At 38.6% G+C, this 19,713-nt stretch overlaps 1 protein-coding gene across 1 annotated transcript; it reads right to left on the bottom strand.

Moving 5' to 3' along the window:
- Window positions 1–4,133: 4,133 nt before the first annotated feature.
- LOC309485490 (uncharacterized protein) lies at window positions 4,134–15,265 on the bottom strand. Its single transcript, XM_082152352.1, has 3 exons — window positions 14,842–15,265; window positions 5,990–6,112; window positions 4,134–5,435 (listed from the first exon to the last, which is right to left on the bottom strand). Exons 1-3 carry the CDS (start codon window positions 14,855–14,857, stop codon window positions 5,257–5,259), a joined length of 318 nt encoding a protein of 105 aa, XP_082008478.1. The 5' UTR covers window positions 14,858–15,265; the 3' UTR covers window positions 4,134–5,256.
- Window positions 15,266–19,713: the final 4,448 nt, after the last annotated feature.

The following is a 19,713-nucleotide window of genomic DNA, read 5'->3' as shown; positions in this document are numbered from 1 at the left end:
TATATGTATATATTTATAAATGATGTCAAAAGACTTGTTTTAAAAATGTTTATGTATATATATGATTTCAATAGTCAATATATAAAAGACTTGTTTTAAAAATATTTAAAAATATTTAACAACCCAATAGTGTACACTCAAACATTCCATTTTTCTTCTACTTTTCTATTTTCTCCATATTTTCTGCAATTACTTCAGCTCATTTATTAGCATTTTTATTACATTTTTGTTCATGCCAACTTTATACTTTTAAAGAAATTAAGTTTGAATTAAAATTGTATTCCTATTTGAGAAATAAATTTTGAGATGTAAGTTACAATGCATACAATTCAACATGCATCAACAGCAATGATGCCATCATTAAATCTACATAATGAATTCCAGTGGTCTTTTCTTTCTAATATCTAGTAAACCTTTTACTTGCCACATTATGTGTTGATTCTCATGCACAGCTGACACAAAACAAGACGCACAATGAGTGTCATGACATCCTAAAATTGACATTTTTAAAATGAGTAGATGTCACCTGTTCATGTTTACTCTCTCTCTCTCTCTCTCTCTCTGTGTGTGTCCTTACAAATCCCGTCTGCGGTGCAACTAAAGAATAATTGGCGTGTGGAGACAGCAGGGTAAGATGTGAACGGTGTGGATGTTGAGTGTGGTAGGTGAGGTGGGGAACATTGAGATGAGCTCCTGCTGAGACAGACAGGGACAGATGAGGGCCGCTGGCGTTCACAGCTGGGAATCCAGTCAGGGCCAGAGAGTCTATCAGTGAACTCCACAGCCCTGCTCAGACCCTTCCTGACCTGAACATAACCCCACTGATGCTAATCCTTATTTATTGCCTATTAAAGAGCAATGCTTCATCCTCTCAAGCCATAGTGTGATTTAGCACTCCTCAAGTCCAGTGTCTCACCTTTCTTCTGCTTCATCATGTTAGCACTCTGCGAGCAGGCCAATGCTCACTTTGGGGGCTTTTCAACAACTCCCTTTGAAACATTTGGAAAATTTTACACATTAATGAAAATGTGGTACTACAAGCTGTACCTTTAGGTTTACTGGGGCAGCACCCTTAAAATGTTTACTTTGTCTACCCCTAAAAGGTGCATAAGGTACCTAAGAGTATTAATATGCACCCTTAAGAAAAAAAAGTGCTTAATCGTATTGAATGCGCACCTCAAATCGTAAAAGCATATTTTTTAAAAACTGTACTTGAATATAACATACAGTATTAATGAAATAAATGGTCACTTTGATGACCGTAAGTAATACTTGCAATAATGTCAAATTGAAAGTTTTACTTTACTACATTTTAAATGATTGTCTAATAACTTTTTGTAGTGGTTTAAAGAAGTGCACTTATTTTGATGCGTCGACTAACATACTAAAGCACATGTAAAGTACTTGATTGTAATTATTAACTGCACTGTGTTATTTAATATTACATTTAAAATGAAAGTATTTGTATTTATATAAAGCTGCAACTTCATCATTACAAACGTGTAATTAAAAATACATTTAAATACATGACATACACGTTTCAACAGAAATGATATTAAAGTATATTTCAGTTTACCTTGAATGCTTGCCTGTATATTCGGCAGTAAACTTTAACCATATTTCATAATTATGAAATTACGTATAAAGATGCACTTTAAGTCCGGGTGAATAACAATCTTAAGTTCAACTATTTGCTTTTAATATAAATTTGAACTATAATGCATTTTCATTCAATTGTAATTAACATGGAATTAAGAGTCCAAAACATTACATTCAGTTTGCACTTAAGTATATTATTTCCAGAAGTAAAGTATGCTACAGTGTACTTCTTTTTCACAAGGGAAGGTATCATTTCGGGTTAAATGGGGATGAGTGTTTCTTCTCAGGTCATAGTATGTGTTACAGCTACTGCAAAGAGAAATAGCTGGAAAAGTGGTATAAATGGAGGAATGCCTCTGTATGAAAAGAGTGTCGTTTACAGCACTTGGCACAGGGCCGTCTGAAGAGGTACCTGCTAAGTGCCGTCATTAAAGCTGGAGTCAAAGTGTCTACAGGACTTCATTGTGCACCACGGCCCTTGTTTCCTGTCAGACCTGGAGATGTGAATTGTCCCGGGGCCCTCCAGGTTGAACCAGGGCTGGGGGCAGAGACGGGACAGAAGAACACAAAGGAATGAGAGAGGTGACGGTGCGAGTCTAGTCATCCAGTCTGACCCTCCCACCCGACCCTCTCTTATCTGGTTTGTGACTGGCATTAGGTCTACAGTAGCAAGCATTTCACACTTTTAGTTAGGGTTGCATTATGTCGCGTGACACCTCACCTGCTTGTGAAAAGCGGAGACACATTATCACGACGGGCCCCCGTTTCTTTGAACTGAGGCCCCCGCCCCGGTGAGTTCGTTTGCATTTTATGCCTGTGTCAAAGCAGTCTGATACACGCTGACGTCGTAATGACGCTCTGAACGTGGTGTGAGACGCCGTCCTCAGATCTTCAGGAGCCTCGGGGACTATTTAGGTGGTGCAATCAAAGAGGTTCTCCTCCATAAATTGGCTTTCATACTCAACTTTATAGGCCCTGATTTGTCAGAAGGAGTGAAAGGAGCCGTGGTCAGGGGTTAACTACAGTCCACCTCGGGGAAGTGCTGGGACAGATACAGATTCTGTGGCACAGTTTCAGACAGCTCACAAATGTATGCGATTGTCTCACTGAGGCCACAGCCCATATGTCATTTGTGCTTTTTTTCTTCTATGCTAAACTGTCACCTCTCCGAACTTTGAATAACAGTGGACCAGAAAGTTTCGGTTGTCATATTTGATATTAATTGATCTCAAATTAAATGGCCTCCATTTTGCGTGCATTATTCTTTATAGCCACTGATTCACATGGTCTCTATATGAAGTGTTTAGCTATGTAGAAGTTTGTTCATTTTGAATATGTCTTCAAACACAGGAACATGGTGTAGGTTTGAGTATGATGACATGATATACTTATGCAAATATATACAAATATAATAACAATTAACATACATAATTTTATTATATATTTTACCTATAAATCACATTGAAATAATTATTATCAATTATTAATACAATTGTGCAAATAAATGTTCTTTCATATACTGTATATAATACATCCATGCAATTTTAAATAAAATAAATAATATATATTTTTATGTAATTGTGTTTAACTTTATATAAATTACATTAAAATATTTTAATTATTATATTTTTTAATACAATGATGCAAATAAAAAAAACTATTTGTATACTTTGATATAATGTATATAATATCATGTGAAATTATATAAAATATATATTATCATATATTTAAATGTAATTATATATTTAACTACATTACATTAAAATATTTAATGTATCTAAATGAATAATATGATTATGCAAATAAATAAAACATCTATTAATACTTTCATATACCAAATATAATACATCCATTTATATAAAATATATATTACTATATATTTAAATTTAATTATATATTTAACTATTTAAAAAAATATTATAGATTATTAATAATTGTAAAATAAAGAGAAAACTCAATTAACATACTTTCAAATTCTGTATATATCCATGAATTTATGAATAATTTATGAACAAATAAGTAAAAATATATAAATTAAATACTTTCATATACTGTAAATAATACAACCATGTGACTATGATTTATATATATAGAATATAATATTATATATATATATATATATATATATATATATATATATATATGAAGAGTTCAGATGCAAAAGCCTCTAAGTGCCATCTGAAATTTTCTTCTTGAATGCTCATTTTTATCAAGCTTGTATATTTAAGTTCAGTAATGTCACTTAAATAGCAATGAAAATGACCTATTAATTGTCATTTAAGTGAAACTACTGAACTTAAATATACGAGCTTGATAAAAATGATCATTAGAAGAAAATTTCAGATGGCACTTAGAGGCTTTTGCATCTGAACTCTTCATATATATATATATATATATATATATATATATAGAATATTTATATATAGAATATAAAATATATATATTATTTATATATATGTGTATATAAATTAATATTATTAATCATACTTAAAACAAATTACTGTATGCATAAATTACTGCTGCCATGTTTATTACGAAAATAAATGTGATTTGGTTATAATGCATATGTTATGTGACTCATCATGATAATCCCTTTGTAACGGTCTCGTATTGCATGCTTTATACCCATTAATAACTGTACAGAAACCATACCTTAGGTGAATTAGGCAGAGTAAAAATGCTGGGCCCTCCTTTTCACATGTCTTATTTAGCCAAATTTCAATTTCTTGTGAGGTCCAGTTTTCAGAGCACTGTTAAAACTGGATCATTCCCCTGAACTGCACGAAGTACTTCCAAGTTTGTTGCCCTCATTATAGTTCAATATTTCTCCATGTGCTAGTCACAATGGCTTGGGCAAATTCTAAGCAAGACAATTAAAGGTGAAGTGTGTAATTTCTGTACCACGAGCATCAACAAACAGAATTGCAAAAACAATAATTTTCAAACAGGTTTCACGAACACTCCCACATATGCTTATGCTTATCTATATGCTTAAAGTCGTGATGAAACAGAAGTAGCAAAAGGTATTTTCTTCTGTATTGTCACACATCTGAGGGTAATTGATTATCAAAAAAGAAAAAATGTAGGGCAGGTACTCGGTTCTATTCATCAGTTGTTAACTGGATTTTGAGAAGTGGCCGTTCCACTCAAAAGTGAAGGGAGATGAATGTAGAAGACAATACTTCGACAGTGCAGTTAATCGGAAAAAAATCATTATCCCTAACCCTCTTTACATAAACTTGTGTAAATAACTATGCTAGTGTGCATTCAATTTTCAATAATCCAGCAGTTCATCATTAGGTATTTCTTATATTAATGGCACTTGCATATTGTCTCTGAGCATGTTTAATGATCCTTTCAGGCTGGCACACGTCTGTCCAGCAGCAGTTTGAGATGCTTTTACAAACACATTGCTGCAGTACTTCCATTAGCTTCTTCTTTTCACGTGTAAGTCCTCTACCCCCGTGTGCTTGCTGGTGCATTTATCATCCATTTTCACTTTTGTTGAGGCCATGCATCAAATGATCAATCATAGCCGAGTGTTTTCCTTAGCATTGGCCATCTTTCATTGTCACCATCAAAGGACTGTCTCGTCTCCTTTGTGGGAGTGAGAAAGAAAGAGAGGGGGTTAAAGGACAGGAGCGCAGGGTCTCATCCTTACACGACACCAAGAGAAGCCGAGGTGTACAGTCGGTAGCAGCGAGGTATCTCTCTCTCCGTGCTCGCTTCGAGCAATGGGTTTTTCACTGGCCTGCCCTCCGATTCACCTTGAGCCGTTGCCGAGACCTCCATCCCTCTCCATCTGTCACCAGCAGAGAAGCTCTGTTTTACTGCGGCTGGAACCGCGAACAGCAGATCTGGGTTCAGCCAAGATTCACTAGGAATGCGTTTTAACCACATACACTGCATGTGACCCTTTAACACTTATGAGCTTTTATTTATAGATTAGTCAATCAGAGAGAGAAGGAGTTCAGAAGTTTATAACATTCACAGTGAGCACTGGAATAGTCCTACCCTGTGGAAGATCAGCCTTGATACCATTACAGTTGTCCTCTGGAGCTTTTACTGTGCATGTTACAGAAACAACACAAATGTGGTCGTTTAGGTGACATGTTTAAACAAGCAAACTGAGTCACATTTAATATATTTCACATCTATGGGTTTAGTAAGGCTGCACGATTTGCAATCTAATTACAATTTTTCAGAAAATAAATATTAAATAAGAACAAAATAATATTGTAATATCTGTAATATTTTACTGTAAAAAGAATCAAGTATTCAAGAAAATAATATGATAATCATCATATTGCAATTTTAGTTAAATATTATTATAATAAAAATGATTATTATTTATTTTACATTACAACTGTAAAATTGCAATACGACTCACCGGCACATTCTCCATCACCAGCAGCCATCTCTGCCTGTTCCAGACAGGACTTATCGTCCCAGCCCAGAGTCCCTGGAAGGCATGAGACATCTTCTGCTGTGGACCTGATTTTGATGCCTAAGCCTACAATGGAAACAGAGCCAGAATCAATGCCAGCCACGGACCACGTGCTAGAGCCACCTAAGAGCCAACCAAGTAGCCAGACTGCCAACAAGTCCATCCCGGAGCTAGCGCCAAAAGCCATTTCCATCCTGAGGAGCCAGAGCCCACCATCAGGTCCATCCCGGAGTCCGCACCACGGGGACAGTCCTCTCCTGAGGAGGGCTCATTAACTTCTCAATGGATCCAGCTCCGACCCTTATCCCTGCACCTGAGCTCGCTTCAAGGAATCCGTTAGATGATCCAGTCCCACCCTGTCACCTGCTCAGCCCGATGTCTCCGTCATCACAGCTGGCTCCATCCAGTTCCATGGATTCACCTGCTCTGCTTCATCGGCTTAGCCCTCTACGCTGACTCCCTCCAGCCCTCCGGTTTCGGCTTGGGCCTCCTCTCCACCAGCTCGGCTCTGTGAGATGGATCCTCTGGCTGCACCTTGGGCCTCCAAGCCCATATCTCCACCTCGCCCTGTCAACCTTTCAGCTCCACCTTGGTTCTGCACTCCCTCAGCTCCATTGTGGTCTGACATCACTCAAGCTCCTTGTCCGTCCAGTTCCAGCTTGGACTTTCGTCATCCTGGTTCCACTGCTGAATTCTGGGCCTCTGGCTGCGTCTAAGGCCCTTCACCCCTTCGGTTCCACCGGGTTCCTTCTTCCCTCCGGCTCTGCCTTGGTCCTCACTCCCTCCGATGTCACCCCATTCTGCCAGGCCCCCTTCTTCGCCTCGGTCCCTCAAACTGGCAGCATCGCCTTGGACTTTCTGGACTCCAATGTCACTCCGGTCCATCATCCATTCCGTTTTGTTGGGGTCTCCACCTTGACCAGCTCCACCTCCGTCGGTTGGCCCACCAAGCTCCATCCAAGAGACCATCAGACTCCATCAGTTCCGCCGTGGTGTTCCCCTCTTCCGGCTCCTCCTGTTTCCTGTACTTCGCCAGCTCCTCATTCTCCTCCAAAGCCCCCTCCCTCCATTGCTGGACTAAAGTGCATGCCAAGAGGACACGCCTTTTGGAAGGAGGATGTCTGTCTTGGATTATGTTTGTTTCATGAATATCCTTTTAGTTTAGCATTCTTTGTGACCTTAATGACTCTGTGTTAGTTTTATTAGTTACTTGGTTACTTGTTTCTTGTTTAGTTCACTCATCAACTCTGAGGTTGATGAACAACATCAAGTTCTGTTCAGTTCATTGTCAGTTCACGTCTTGAGTTAAGTGCGGTTAGTAATGCAATTCTCTGTGTATTTTCCTAGTTATTCTCTCCGTATCATTGTTATTTATTCTGCGTCACGCATCTCCTTACGACCACCATTTACGTGACAACAACAGTGCAAGTATTTTATTTGGAATTACTCATTCATAGCTCAGGAGACTAATGTGCTATTCAAGTGGAGTTGAATATATTGTTATTATGAGTTACGAGCACATGAATAGCCCTGCAATTTGAAGTTGTAGGCAAAGTGAATGAATTCTAGATGATACACAAGTTGCGTCATTGGATAGGGCCTGCCAGTTTGAAACATTGTAGCTCTGATCTATAAAATAGATAATTTCATATAATATGTCTAAAATATATAAATATCAGTAAGTGGAAAGCAAATTTGTAGTGAATTATAATGAATGCTTTTGCGAGTAATATATGATAATAATACTTTTGTTTTCTTTAGGATACTTCCGTGTTATGTATCCGACTTGAATGCTTGCCATGACGTAGTAACGAACGAGGTACAAGTTTCCCAACGCATTTGTTGAGAAATGTTTGAGTACATATTGTTTTAGATCTCATCTGAAACTCAACAGAATACAAATGTGAGAATACTAGGATCTTTTTTTAAGGAGAAAAGGTCTCAGTTTGCTCTTCATTAAATCCCATCGCTGTCTGAGAGAAGCAACTGAGATGTTAAAGAGATCTAATTTGTGGAAATACTCACATCGCACTGATGCAGATCATACTATCTCCATCATATGAAAGAATTGGAGTCCAAGGATGTATTTTGATTGTGACAGCATATTATTTACAGGAAACCTGGAAATGCTTTGAGACAGCTTAAACAGGTTATCTTCTCAGAATCAGCTGTTATCAGCAATTGCTTTGTGTTTTACCTTTCAAAGAGAGGCATTTCCCTGACCCAAGTCAAGCCAATCAAGCGGCAATGACTGCATCTCAGTGTCAAAGCTAATTGGTAGCCGATCAAAATAAAGGCTTGAATGGGAGTTGTCTCTGCACCCAGAATTACCCTGAACTATGGGTGAACCCAGTGCTGCCCATCAAAGAGTTCACTGGAATTGTCCATGTGCCTGAAATCATCTCACATCGACCTCAAATTAAACAGGGAAGTGCTGTGTTTCACAACTGCCCATTCAGCAGAGGAGATGAGGAGATGATTGCATGAGTGACTGTAAAATCCTGCCTTGATGGTGCCTTGATTAACACCCCTTGAAAGAGACCTAAGTTCAAAAGACAGCTGACGTGACAGTGGAGCAAAAAAGACGATTGTACAATGGTGTCCAAAAAATTTACACAAAACTGATGCGATCAGTTATGAATACAAACATAATTGCTATACTCCAATGGTATGAACTTTGAGTTTGTTTTAAAAAATAGTTAATTTTTATAGTGTTTGAGAATGAGATCAACACATATCCGCCTTCATCTGTGTAAGATTACATCATCAGTAACAGTCTAGCAGCCAGCCACATACAGGCACCATCTGCATCCTTTGTTTTTCAACATAAAATGATGAGGTGTTGATTTAAGTTGGCTGACTAAATGGGGAAATGAACATTCATAGATAAAAGATAATAAATTATACCATAATGAATTTCAGAGAAATGAACTTGGACTTATTGAACTTACTGTGACAATTGCATCTTTGGTTCCAGCTATAAAACACGTGCACCAAGTCAACAACAAATATTGCAATCAACGTTTTTAGTGTTGTCTGATAAGGCATATATTACTAGTGCTCATTGACTCAGTTCCCACCTGGTATTAAAATACATTTTCAGAGATCCGATTTTAGTATCATAGAGATACTATACTATTGTGACAATATTTCTATACAGTTTTTATACAATTTTATTTCAGTTTTAGTTGTTTTAGTACATCAAGTTAAACTAAATGAAAATTAAAAATGTTGCAATAAAATAAGGTTACTTTTTTATTTTATTTCAGTTAACATCTATTTTATTTCATAGTATTTTATTTTATAGTAACCCTTGTTGAGATACATTTCGACCAGGTATTAACAAGCATTTCCAATGTGTCTTTTGTGTCCACATGTTTTCAGATTTTGTTGAGACACTTATTTTGCCACATTCTACATCACAGACCCTGTTTACACCTGGTTTTAAGACGCGCGCTGGTCGATCGGATCACAAGTAGACAAGGGAGAAACATTCCCATTTACACCTGGTGTTTTAATCCGTCTCTTTTGCCCAATTTCAACCACTCCTGTCCTGATTTCTTCGAGGGGAGGCACTATGGGCAGGTAAATGTATGTTTTCTTCCAATCTTTCGATCTAATGGACAAAGTAAGCTCACGCAATTTCGTTTCTGCTATGACAGCTGCTAGACCACACCGGACGTGTTGTGTGTGTTAGAAATCAGGAATGGTGAGAGAACATTGTGCTTGGTACGTTTTTGTGTTCAAACCAAGTCTTCAGCCGACAAAGTTCAAATCCCATCTGGCTGGCGCACCTCCCATAATGTTTACACATTAGGTCTGTAGGTGGAGAGTAGACGGTCTTTTGCGGCTGTTCAAACACATCCGACCACATGAGCGTCTACACTACGAAAGCAATCCGGTCGAATGCGTTTTCGACAACCTCTGGAATTGGTCGAAAGTGGACCAACTAAAATCTTTTTAGACCCTCTTTGCACCTGTATTTAGCGACATCCACTTGTGAACCAATCGACCAAAACACATCTTAATACCAGGTGTAAACAGGCCCACATTCGAGGGAACGGCGAGGGAGTGGCGAATGGTGCACGAATACTTTTCAGCTTATGAGCTAATGAGCTAATTGGATCGCTTGGGGTTCTAATGGAGACCCAATTTCAAGAGAGGACCCGATATCTCACGAGACCAGGGCGTATTCCTCCATATGTTTTCAGTGATCCGATCACAAATCATTTAAGACCCGGTTTCCACCTTTATTTAGTGCTGCCCGGAACGGAAAACTCATCTTAATTCCAAGTGGAAACAGAACCAAACTTAGTTAGTGTTTTAAACAGATTTTGAAGTTATCTCATCCCATTGGTGCTACTTACACGAGATCATGGGAACAATAATACCTCATATCATTCAATTTGTTGAGGAAAGGTGTGCTTTTACTTTTCTAGATTTACGATATTTGCTGGGCAGATTACAAAAACCGAGCCCCATCTGGAGACTAGGAAATCATAGAGACTTGAAGGTGGGCTCTTTTGACTTTGGCCAGTAAGCAACCACCTAGCAGTGAGAACATCCTTGCAATGCTCCAGAAAACACCCAGAACTCCTTAACAACTGCATAGCAACACTGTAGCAATCACCCAGGGGTGCGTTTCCCACAAGCATCATTAGCCAACTATGGTCGCAAGTTCCATTGAACTCTGTTGGTAACGACAGAACTTGCGACCATAGTTGGCTTTGGGAAACGCACCCCAGAATAGCAATGCCCTGGCAACCACCCAGAACACCCGAGCATTGTGGTTTACTTGGTTGCTACTATACATAATAGCCATGCTAATGTTCTCATTTGAACAATTAAAAAAAATTGTTCTTGCACCTGCAGCAGCAGGCAAAACGCCACCTGCCAAATGGGCAACACTCAGAGCAGTTGTCTGGCTGCCCCTCTCTCTGCGCAACTGTCCTGGCAGATCTCTATCGTGAGCCCCGGCAGATGCTTAGCCAGAGAGATAAGGGCCCAGCGGCGTTTGAGACATGCTGACAGGATGCTCCATTACACGGTGTAATTACAACCAGAAGCGGCACCAAGTGTGAAAGCGACTGATAACATCAGGTCAACCAGTGAGCAGGGAGTTCAGCGGGAGGTGGAGGGGAAAGATGCATCCCTGACGGGTTATGTTTCCAGAGCCCTCAATTCGGTGAGCACACACCCGACAACCCACAATCGCGCCTCCCTGTGTGTCCAGTAGTGCTGTTGACTCTGCCAGGACACTGAATATGCTAAAGAATATTCCAATATTACTTGGTCATATTCTGCAAGTATCATATGAACGCATAAGCCCTATTGTCATGATTAACATGTAAAAATGTTTGGGTTTTATAGATATTTTAAATACCTTATACAGAATATGTTCAACATTTTGATGAACATTTGAAAAAACTGGAAAATTATTATGTAATTTATATTAAATACAGACAGTTTTGGTATAGAAGTTCAGCAATTCAGCAGTTCAGCAGTTATTTTTTTTCAACATACTTTTCAAAGTATCATGACCAACATTTAGCAATTTCCGCAAAATTATTTGCAGTATTTCTAGCAGCCCAAGCTTATTGGAAATACATGCCTGTGGTGAAATTACTGCAAACTATTACATTGCTTCTCGCACATTTTGCTACAAAATGTCCAGTAAGCGGTGTTAAAAGCGTGATCAGTTTTATCCAAAACAAACATGAATCTTGCAACATTTTATTACGTTGGTTGTTGCAGCAGTTAATAATTTGGTTAAAGGGTTAATGCTATATCGCATTTGAAAATAACATACCACCTTCTTTAAACCATCCCCCAAAACTAACTAATAGTTTTAACAAAAGCAAACGTGAGGGAAAAAATGCATTTACATTGCGTCACAAGTGCAATATTGTACCAGGTGAGCTACCGAGCTTTACTACATCATAAATGCCATATGTGCTGATTAATTGCTGATTATGTGATGCAAACTTCAAAATTTCTTAGTTTTCAAATTTGGCACTATGGTAAAAGTGTTTCAAAGGTCATCATAACATAGTACTGTGCAAAGAAGTTGTTGATATTTTACTACCACTAGTGGTCATTTCAGCTGAAAACCGTATTGAATTGTATGTATAGGGTTGTTTTTTGATTTTTGCAAAAAATGTAGGCACATTTTTCCAACGAGTTTAGGTTATTTTTTATAATAGAACAGCGAGGACAAGTGTGCATGTCTTTGTTCCTATTATGCAGATTGTTGGACTAGAACAATATTCTGATCACTGTATAGCATAATCACAATATGGGCCTTAATGGGTAAAGAAAACATGCTGTGGTCACTCTTTAAGAACAACAGCACTTGCTGTACTGGTGTATAGATGTGAGAAACCACAACATAGGTGAAGCATCCCAGTGCCACAAGGTCGGCGAGGGGACAAACACAGGAAAGCTCTCATAAACTCAAACACAGAGGGCAGCAGTATTGCCCTCTCTCTCTCTCGCTCGCTCGCCTCTGTCCTCGACTTACCCTTACCCCCCTCCAACCCCGGCCTGGCGACACGTGCTGATTCCACAATCAGATTTGTCCGTTTTATTTTGAGGTCCTGACCCCGCCGCCTTTGGGAATGTGAACTTTTCTTGTTTATTGGTGGCCATCAGGCCAAGAACAGCTGTGTGTGTGTGTGCATGTGTGTTAAAGAGAGGGAATGAGAAGGGGAAGTGTGCAAAATGCCTCCATTTGGCTGGACGTGGATTGCTCCTATTAAGCAACAAAACCAGTCCAGATTTCACGCTTGCTGTGGGACGTGTAGCATCCAACAATTTGCCACCACAGCATCCTTATCAGCATCATAAAAGCCGGCTTTGGATGGATGGACTGAACCCCAGAGAAAATGAACAAGCACAAAAATCAGGAAGGGTGCACTTGGTTCCTTCACCTGTGCTCAGTCCTGCTGGGATATTAGTTAGGCTGCTGCTGGGCTGCTTGTATGGAGAATGGGTGAGGCGGAGCAGAGGTTTGCAGGAGCTGAGGAGGAACACCGTCTCCTGTCGCCAGGCTGGATTTATGATGCTTCCTCTCACTTTGAAGGGCAGCTCTGTTTGCTTAGTCCCCGCTAACTACTTTGCATGGCCTGCCCCAGTGCATGTTCATTCACAATAACGCTCCAGTGCCGCCAACCCCCAGGAATAGGCTGACGTGCTTGAAATAAGCAACATAGGTCCTTTGTTTTTCTCCTTTATCATTTCTAATGCTTTTAAGGCAAACCCTCAAGGCAAAAGCCTGTCAGGAATATGTCCAGGTCATATTTCACACCAAAAACAAAATAAAAAAATGTGTAATTATATTTTGCATAAAGAAAATGACACCTATTTATCCTTTTATTTTTATTATTTTTCACAACATTTAAGAACATTTACTCCCACAAATGATCACTAATGAAATGTGGGAAAGTTTTTATTACATGTCATCTCATATGAAGAAAAATACATCATGACATAAATTAAAGTTTTTATACATCATGATAGAATTTGTTGCTTTTCAAATTTGTTGTCTAATAAAATTGTTTTTAAATGATCTTTTTATTACTTTCAAAGTAATACGAATTTGAGACTCCACCACTGAGAATGCAAACAAAGAGTAAAAAATCCAAACACATAGAAATCTAGGCCAAAATTGTGTCACAATGCAATTTATTTAATTTTATTAATGATCCTTTTTTATTTCAATCAAGCACATTCACATTCCTCTAATTCGCATTACTGTAATGTGTTAAAAAATATTGGGTCACACTTTAGTTTAGGGTCGTATTATTACTATTAATATGACTCAATAAACTAGATTACTACTTATTAATAGTTTGTAAGGTAGTTGTTGAGTTTAGGTATTGAGAAGGATTAAGGGACATAGAATATGGTCATGCAGACTAAGGCATTAATATGTGCTTTATAAGAATTAATAAACAGCCAATATCCAAGTAATATTCAAGCAACTAGTTAAAAGTGAAAAAGTGTTACCAAATATTCAAATATTATTTACATTTTAAAGTATTTATACATCATGGTAGTATTTGTTAAATTGCCTTTCATTTCAATTCATTTTGATTTGAATAAAAAATCATTACAGCATAACCATTAACAATACTGAGAATTACAAGCAAATGTAAAAGTAAAATGCCCAGATGCATTGTGGTAATGAGTGTTTTTTAGTTTTTTTTTACCTATATGATCATAAAACATGCTTTATTTCTTTCTGCAAAATCTAATTTCATATATGACCTGGATATTATCTAATGAAATTCACCCCTTGAAGCCTCATCTTGCACTAATCCATTTACACTAATATCGCCACAATAAAAGGTTTTTAGGAAAAACAACACATCCTGACTGTTTGCAGCACTGACATATTCAACCCAAACAAATAAGTGCAAAACCAGGGGCTGATAATAACAGCAAATCTGATCATACGGAGCGAACTAATGGAGTTTCAAAGCGAGGGAACGGGAGGATAGATCGTGCCATCTGCACCTCTCCACGGCACAACACACTGTCTACAGCAGCAACAGGAAATCTCTGCAAAGTTCAGCCATGGGTCAGTGTAGACATCGCTCCTCCCTCTGCCCTCCCTCCACCACACACACACACACACACACACACACACACATCCACCTGAGCAGCCTTTGAGGGGTCATGAGGATTAGCGACGGGGCGGGGGCAGGGGAAAAGGGGACACAACTACCATATAATTCAAACAATTAAGGAAACATTTAGTTAATGGTGCAGTGTGTGTTAAGTGTGCGACTGACCTTTTCCTGAACCCATTTATGAACTTCTGTTTTGGTGTGTGTGCATGAGCGTCGCACAAATCTCTGCGTGTCCAAACTCCATTTCCCCCCAGAGAGCGTAAACTTTAGCCAAATATTGTTTGTCTTGTGTAACCGAGTGGCATACGTCTTCAGATAACCGCTGATGGGAGGTAAACTAAACTGCTGTCAGTTTGCTGAACGCTGATATGCCAGCAAAGTTTGCACGCCGCCAGCAATCACTAATGTCTCTCCACACAAGTGCTTGTGAGATATTATCGTGCAACTGGTCATTCCCGTGCAGATCTCTTGCTGGGCACGATAAGGTTACCATTATGACTAAACCGGCACACGCGATTCCTCAGATGACGGAGAAATTACCCATGCTGCCTGTTATCTCTATAGAGCAGCGCTCTATGATTCCATAGCTGAACATGAAGAGCCAGCAGGGGCTGCCTGACCTCTCTCTAATCGTGAAGTCAAATCCTGGTCAAACCCTGAGGGACAGCCGTGACGGAGGAGGCCGTCCTGACTCCATACATGTGTTTGGAGCCGTGATTAAGCATTCCAGGAATGTGGTATGAAAATAAGCAGCTTTGATTGAAAACAAACAAACAAACAAAAGATTATTCATGTAATCTGACCAGGACGTTCAGTCACATGGAAAACATTCATGTGTCTTTAATGGTGTTTGCTGTCAAGAAGGCTTGAATATGAGCTGTTCTTCATATTTTTGTAGGCAAAAACCCTGGAAACACAGTTAGCATTTTAGCACTTCCAGCTCCATCATCCTGAAGTCATTGGGCTTTTTGAATGAGTTTTAATTTAAATGGCTGAAATACGGGCTGTGGTTAACACAAGCACAAGATATTTTCATGTTTTTATAAAAAAGATCAAATACCCCCTTGTGATTTTTCTAAGCTTTTACTTGTCTTGAAAAATGTGGTTGCTAACAAGTAACTAAATGGGACTACAGAGTTTGTTGGGGATATTAAACATCATCACGGCATACAGGTTCATTCATCTACTCACTAGTCTGCTTTCACAGCCTCGTTGTGTTTATAATCACTCTCTTGCAGACCATTCTAACTCAAATTTGCAGGGATAATGTTTTTAAATAAAGAATGAAAGAGTTGTCGGAAGCTGACGTTGAAGTCTTGCAACCGTGGTGTAGTTCGTTTACAGCCTACATTGAGCTTTTTACTTCTGGTGATTGTATTTAGGCTTCAAAACTCATAAAAGCTGTGTTCATTTGTTCGTTTATTATCATAATGAACAAAATGCAAGCCCGCAGAGCTTATGTTCTGCAATAATCCAAAAGCCAATGGAAAATCCTATTGAGTTTTTGTCAATGGAACCAGGGTGATGCTAACTTATAGGATGGCCTACAAAAATACATCATCACCAGCACTCTGTTGACCCTGCATGGGGGATATTTAATAATACTTATGTTAAGACTTTTTATAGAAAAACTATTAGATCACAATGTCCTCCCAAACTCCTAAGAATTCCTTCAGCGGCTATCCAGCTCAAAAAGACAAAAAAAGTACCACAAAAGTGGTTCATATGACTTCGGAAATCATTTGATGGATTTTGTGATTGAAATTAAAGCTGTTGTTTAGTGAAAATCCCTCGTGCTTCTACAATCTCAAATGCAGTTGTGCATATTCAGAATTAGCACGTTGTGACTGCATGACATGAGAGAACCAATTAACGTTATAGACATCAAAAAGGCGCGCCTTCACGCGGCATATTTATTCAAAATCATAATATTTGAAAAGCAGTAAAATCTTCAAAAACTCACCTTTTGTGTTCCACTGGAGAAAGACAGTCATTTCATTTACTTTAGAACGACATGAGTGTGCGTAATTTATGACAAAACTGACATTTTGGGTCTTGAGACCTGTCACACTGAGACAAGCACATTAAATACATACAGTTATAGCGCCCTCTAATGGACATCTAATATAGTGCAAATGCAGTCTGTGGGTCTGTTATCACAGTTCTAGCAGTGTAGTAAAATGGACAACATTTGACATCTCTAGACTAGAGCCGCTGTTAACTGGTGAAAAGCACTTAAAAAGTGAAGCAAAAAGGTCAAAATGTGCCAAATGACTAGTAAATTTGTTCCCAGAGCTCTTTACTGCTCTTAACTTAATTTCTGTCAGTTTGATTGGAAAGCTCACTGCTGCCTCAACATTCACTATTGAACTATCGATTTAAATATCAAAATTCAATCAAACGTGGTGGTTACTGATACATTTAATTTACTATAAATTACAGATTTATTATTATTATTAGATTTTACTTGCAATAACTCTGGTAACAGGGTTAAATTGTTGATGAATGTAGTCAAATAATAAAATTTGGAACATTGGAACTATTCGTGGAAAGTTTTTAAACGTATCTTAACAAAGTCTGTCATCTAGTGGACAATACGCGTAATAACAATCTACATTGTAAATATTGCATGCAAGCAAGCTCAAATTTCCGTTTACCCTTTGAAATCGTCAATTGTATTGTATTATGCATTTTATTAGACTAAATCAGAGTCTGGAAACTTAAAACATTAAACATTAATTAAATGAGAGTTACTGTATGAAAGAAATGTTAGAAGCTGTCCTATACTTGAATGATGCGTGTCTGATGAGAGTTTCAGTCATCTTCACTCCTCTCCTGTCTTCCACTGAGTGAAGCTCAAAGCTCAGGTTCTGTTCTGTCCATCCTATATCTATTTTTCTTTCCATAAGAACAGCACAGTCCTAAACTAGTGGCAGTGGTGCTTGATGATATACAAGCCAAATATCTGTACACCCCTAGCCATTCATTATTATTACTGACTTCTAAAAGATAAGTCATCAACCAGCATTATCAAAATCATCCTCAAGAGTTTACATGTATGCTGGACATTATTTGTAATTCATATATGAACCTTTTTTAAGATTAACAAATGTATTTATGTATTTCCGATGTTATGAGATCTATCTATCTATCTATCTATCTATCTATCTATCTATCTATCTATCTATCTATCTATCTATCTATCTATCTATCTATCTATCTATCTATCTATCTATCTATCTATCTATCTATCCACACAGATCTACAGTGAGGAAAATAAGTATTTGAACACCCTTCTATTTTGCAAGTTCTCCCACTTAGAAATGATGGAGGGGTCTGAAATTGTCATCGTAGGTGCATGTCCACTGTGAGAGACATAAAAAAAAAAATTAAAAATCCAGAAATCACAATGTATGATTTTTTAACTATTTATTTGTATGATACAGCTGCAAATAAGTATTTGAACACCTGAGAAAATCAATGTTAATATTTGGTACAGTAGCCTTTGTTTGCAATTACAGAGGTCAAACGTTTCCTGTAGTTTTTCACCAGGTTTGCACACACTGCAGGAGGGATTTTGGCCCACTCCTCCACACAGATCTTCTCTAGATCAGTCAGGTTTCTGGGCTGTCGCTGAGAAACACGGAGTTTGAGCTCCCTCCAAAGATTCTCTATTGGGTTTAGGTCTGGAGACTGGCTAGGCCACGCCAGAACCTTGATATGCTTCTTACAGAGCCACTCCTTGGTTATCCTGGCTGTGTGCTTCGGGTCATTGTCATGTTGGAAGACCCAGCCTCGACCCATCTTCAATGCTCTAACTGAGGGAAGGAGGTTGTTCCCCAAAATCTTGCAATACATGGCCCGGTCATCCTCTCCTTAATACAGTGCAGTCGCCCTGTCCCATGTGCAGAAAAATACCCCTAAAGCATGATGCTACCACCCCCATGCTTCACAGTAGGGATGGTGTTCTTGGGATGGTACTCATCATTCTTCTTCCTCCAAACACGTTTAGTGGAATTATGACCAAAAAGTTCTATTTTGGTCTCATCTGACCACATGACTTTCTCCCATGACTCCTCTGGATCATCCAAATGGTCATTGGCAAACTTAAGACAGGCCTTGACATGTGCTGGTTTAAGCAGGGGAACCTTCCGTGCCATGCATGATTTCAAACCATGACGTCTTAGTGTATCCTTGGAAACGGTGGTCCCAGCTCTTTTCGGGTCATTGACCAGCTCCTCCCGTGTAGTTCTGGGCTGATTTCTCACCTTTCTTAGGATCATTGAGACCCCACGAGGTGAGATCTTGCATGGAGCCCCAGTCCGAGGGAGATTGACAGTCATGTTTAGCTTCTTCCATTTTCTAATGATTGCTCCAACAGTGGACCTTTTTTCACCAAGGTGCTTGGCAATTTCCCTGTAGCCCTTTCCAGCCTTGTGGAGGTGTACAATTTTGTCTCTAGTGTCTTTGGACAGCTCTTTGGTCTTGGCCATGTTAGTAGTTGGATTCTTACTGATTGTATGGGGTGGACAGGTGTCTTTATGCAGCTAACGACCTCAAACAGGTGCATCTAATTTAGGATAATAAATGGAGTGGAGGTGGACATTTTAAAGGCAGACTAACAGGTCTTTGAGGGTCAGAATTCTAGCTGATAGACAGGTGTTCAAATACTTATTTGCAGAAATCATATTGTGATTTCTGGATTTTTTTTTTTAGATTATGTCTCTCACATTGGACATGCACCTACGATGACAATTTCAGACCTCTCCATGATTTCCAAGTGGGAGAACTTGCAAAATAGCAGGGTGTTCAAATACTTATTTTCCTCACTGTATCTATCCATTCTTCAACAGACAGATCCATCCATCCATCCATCCATCCGCCCATCCATCCATCATTTAAATGTTGCTCTTAAAAAGTGCAAATATTAATTAAGATGTATTCATCCATTAATCCATCAACTGCTCAGCAGCAGAATAAATATTTGGTTATATAATAATGTGTGAAACAATGTGTAGAAAAGAAATAACAATA

This window comes from Leuciscus leuciscus, assembly GCF_965113295.1.
Source record: "Leuciscus leuciscus genome assembly, chromosome: 21".
In the NCBI taxonomy this organism is placed as follows: domain Eukaryota; kingdom Metazoa; phylum Chordata; class Actinopteri; order Cypriniformes; family Leuciscidae; genus Leuciscus; species Leuciscus leuciscus.
The sequence above is the reverse complement of the archived record's forward strand: the minus strand, read 5'-3'. Positions and strand labels throughout refer to the sequence as shown.

Coding starts and splice junctions, on each gene's coding strand:
- LOC309485490 (XM_082152352.1), bottom strand. Junction 5,436..5,989: donor TGGTGATGGAGAATGTGCCG/GTGAGTCGTATT, acceptor TCGCGGTTCCAG/CCGCAGTAAAACAGAGCTTC.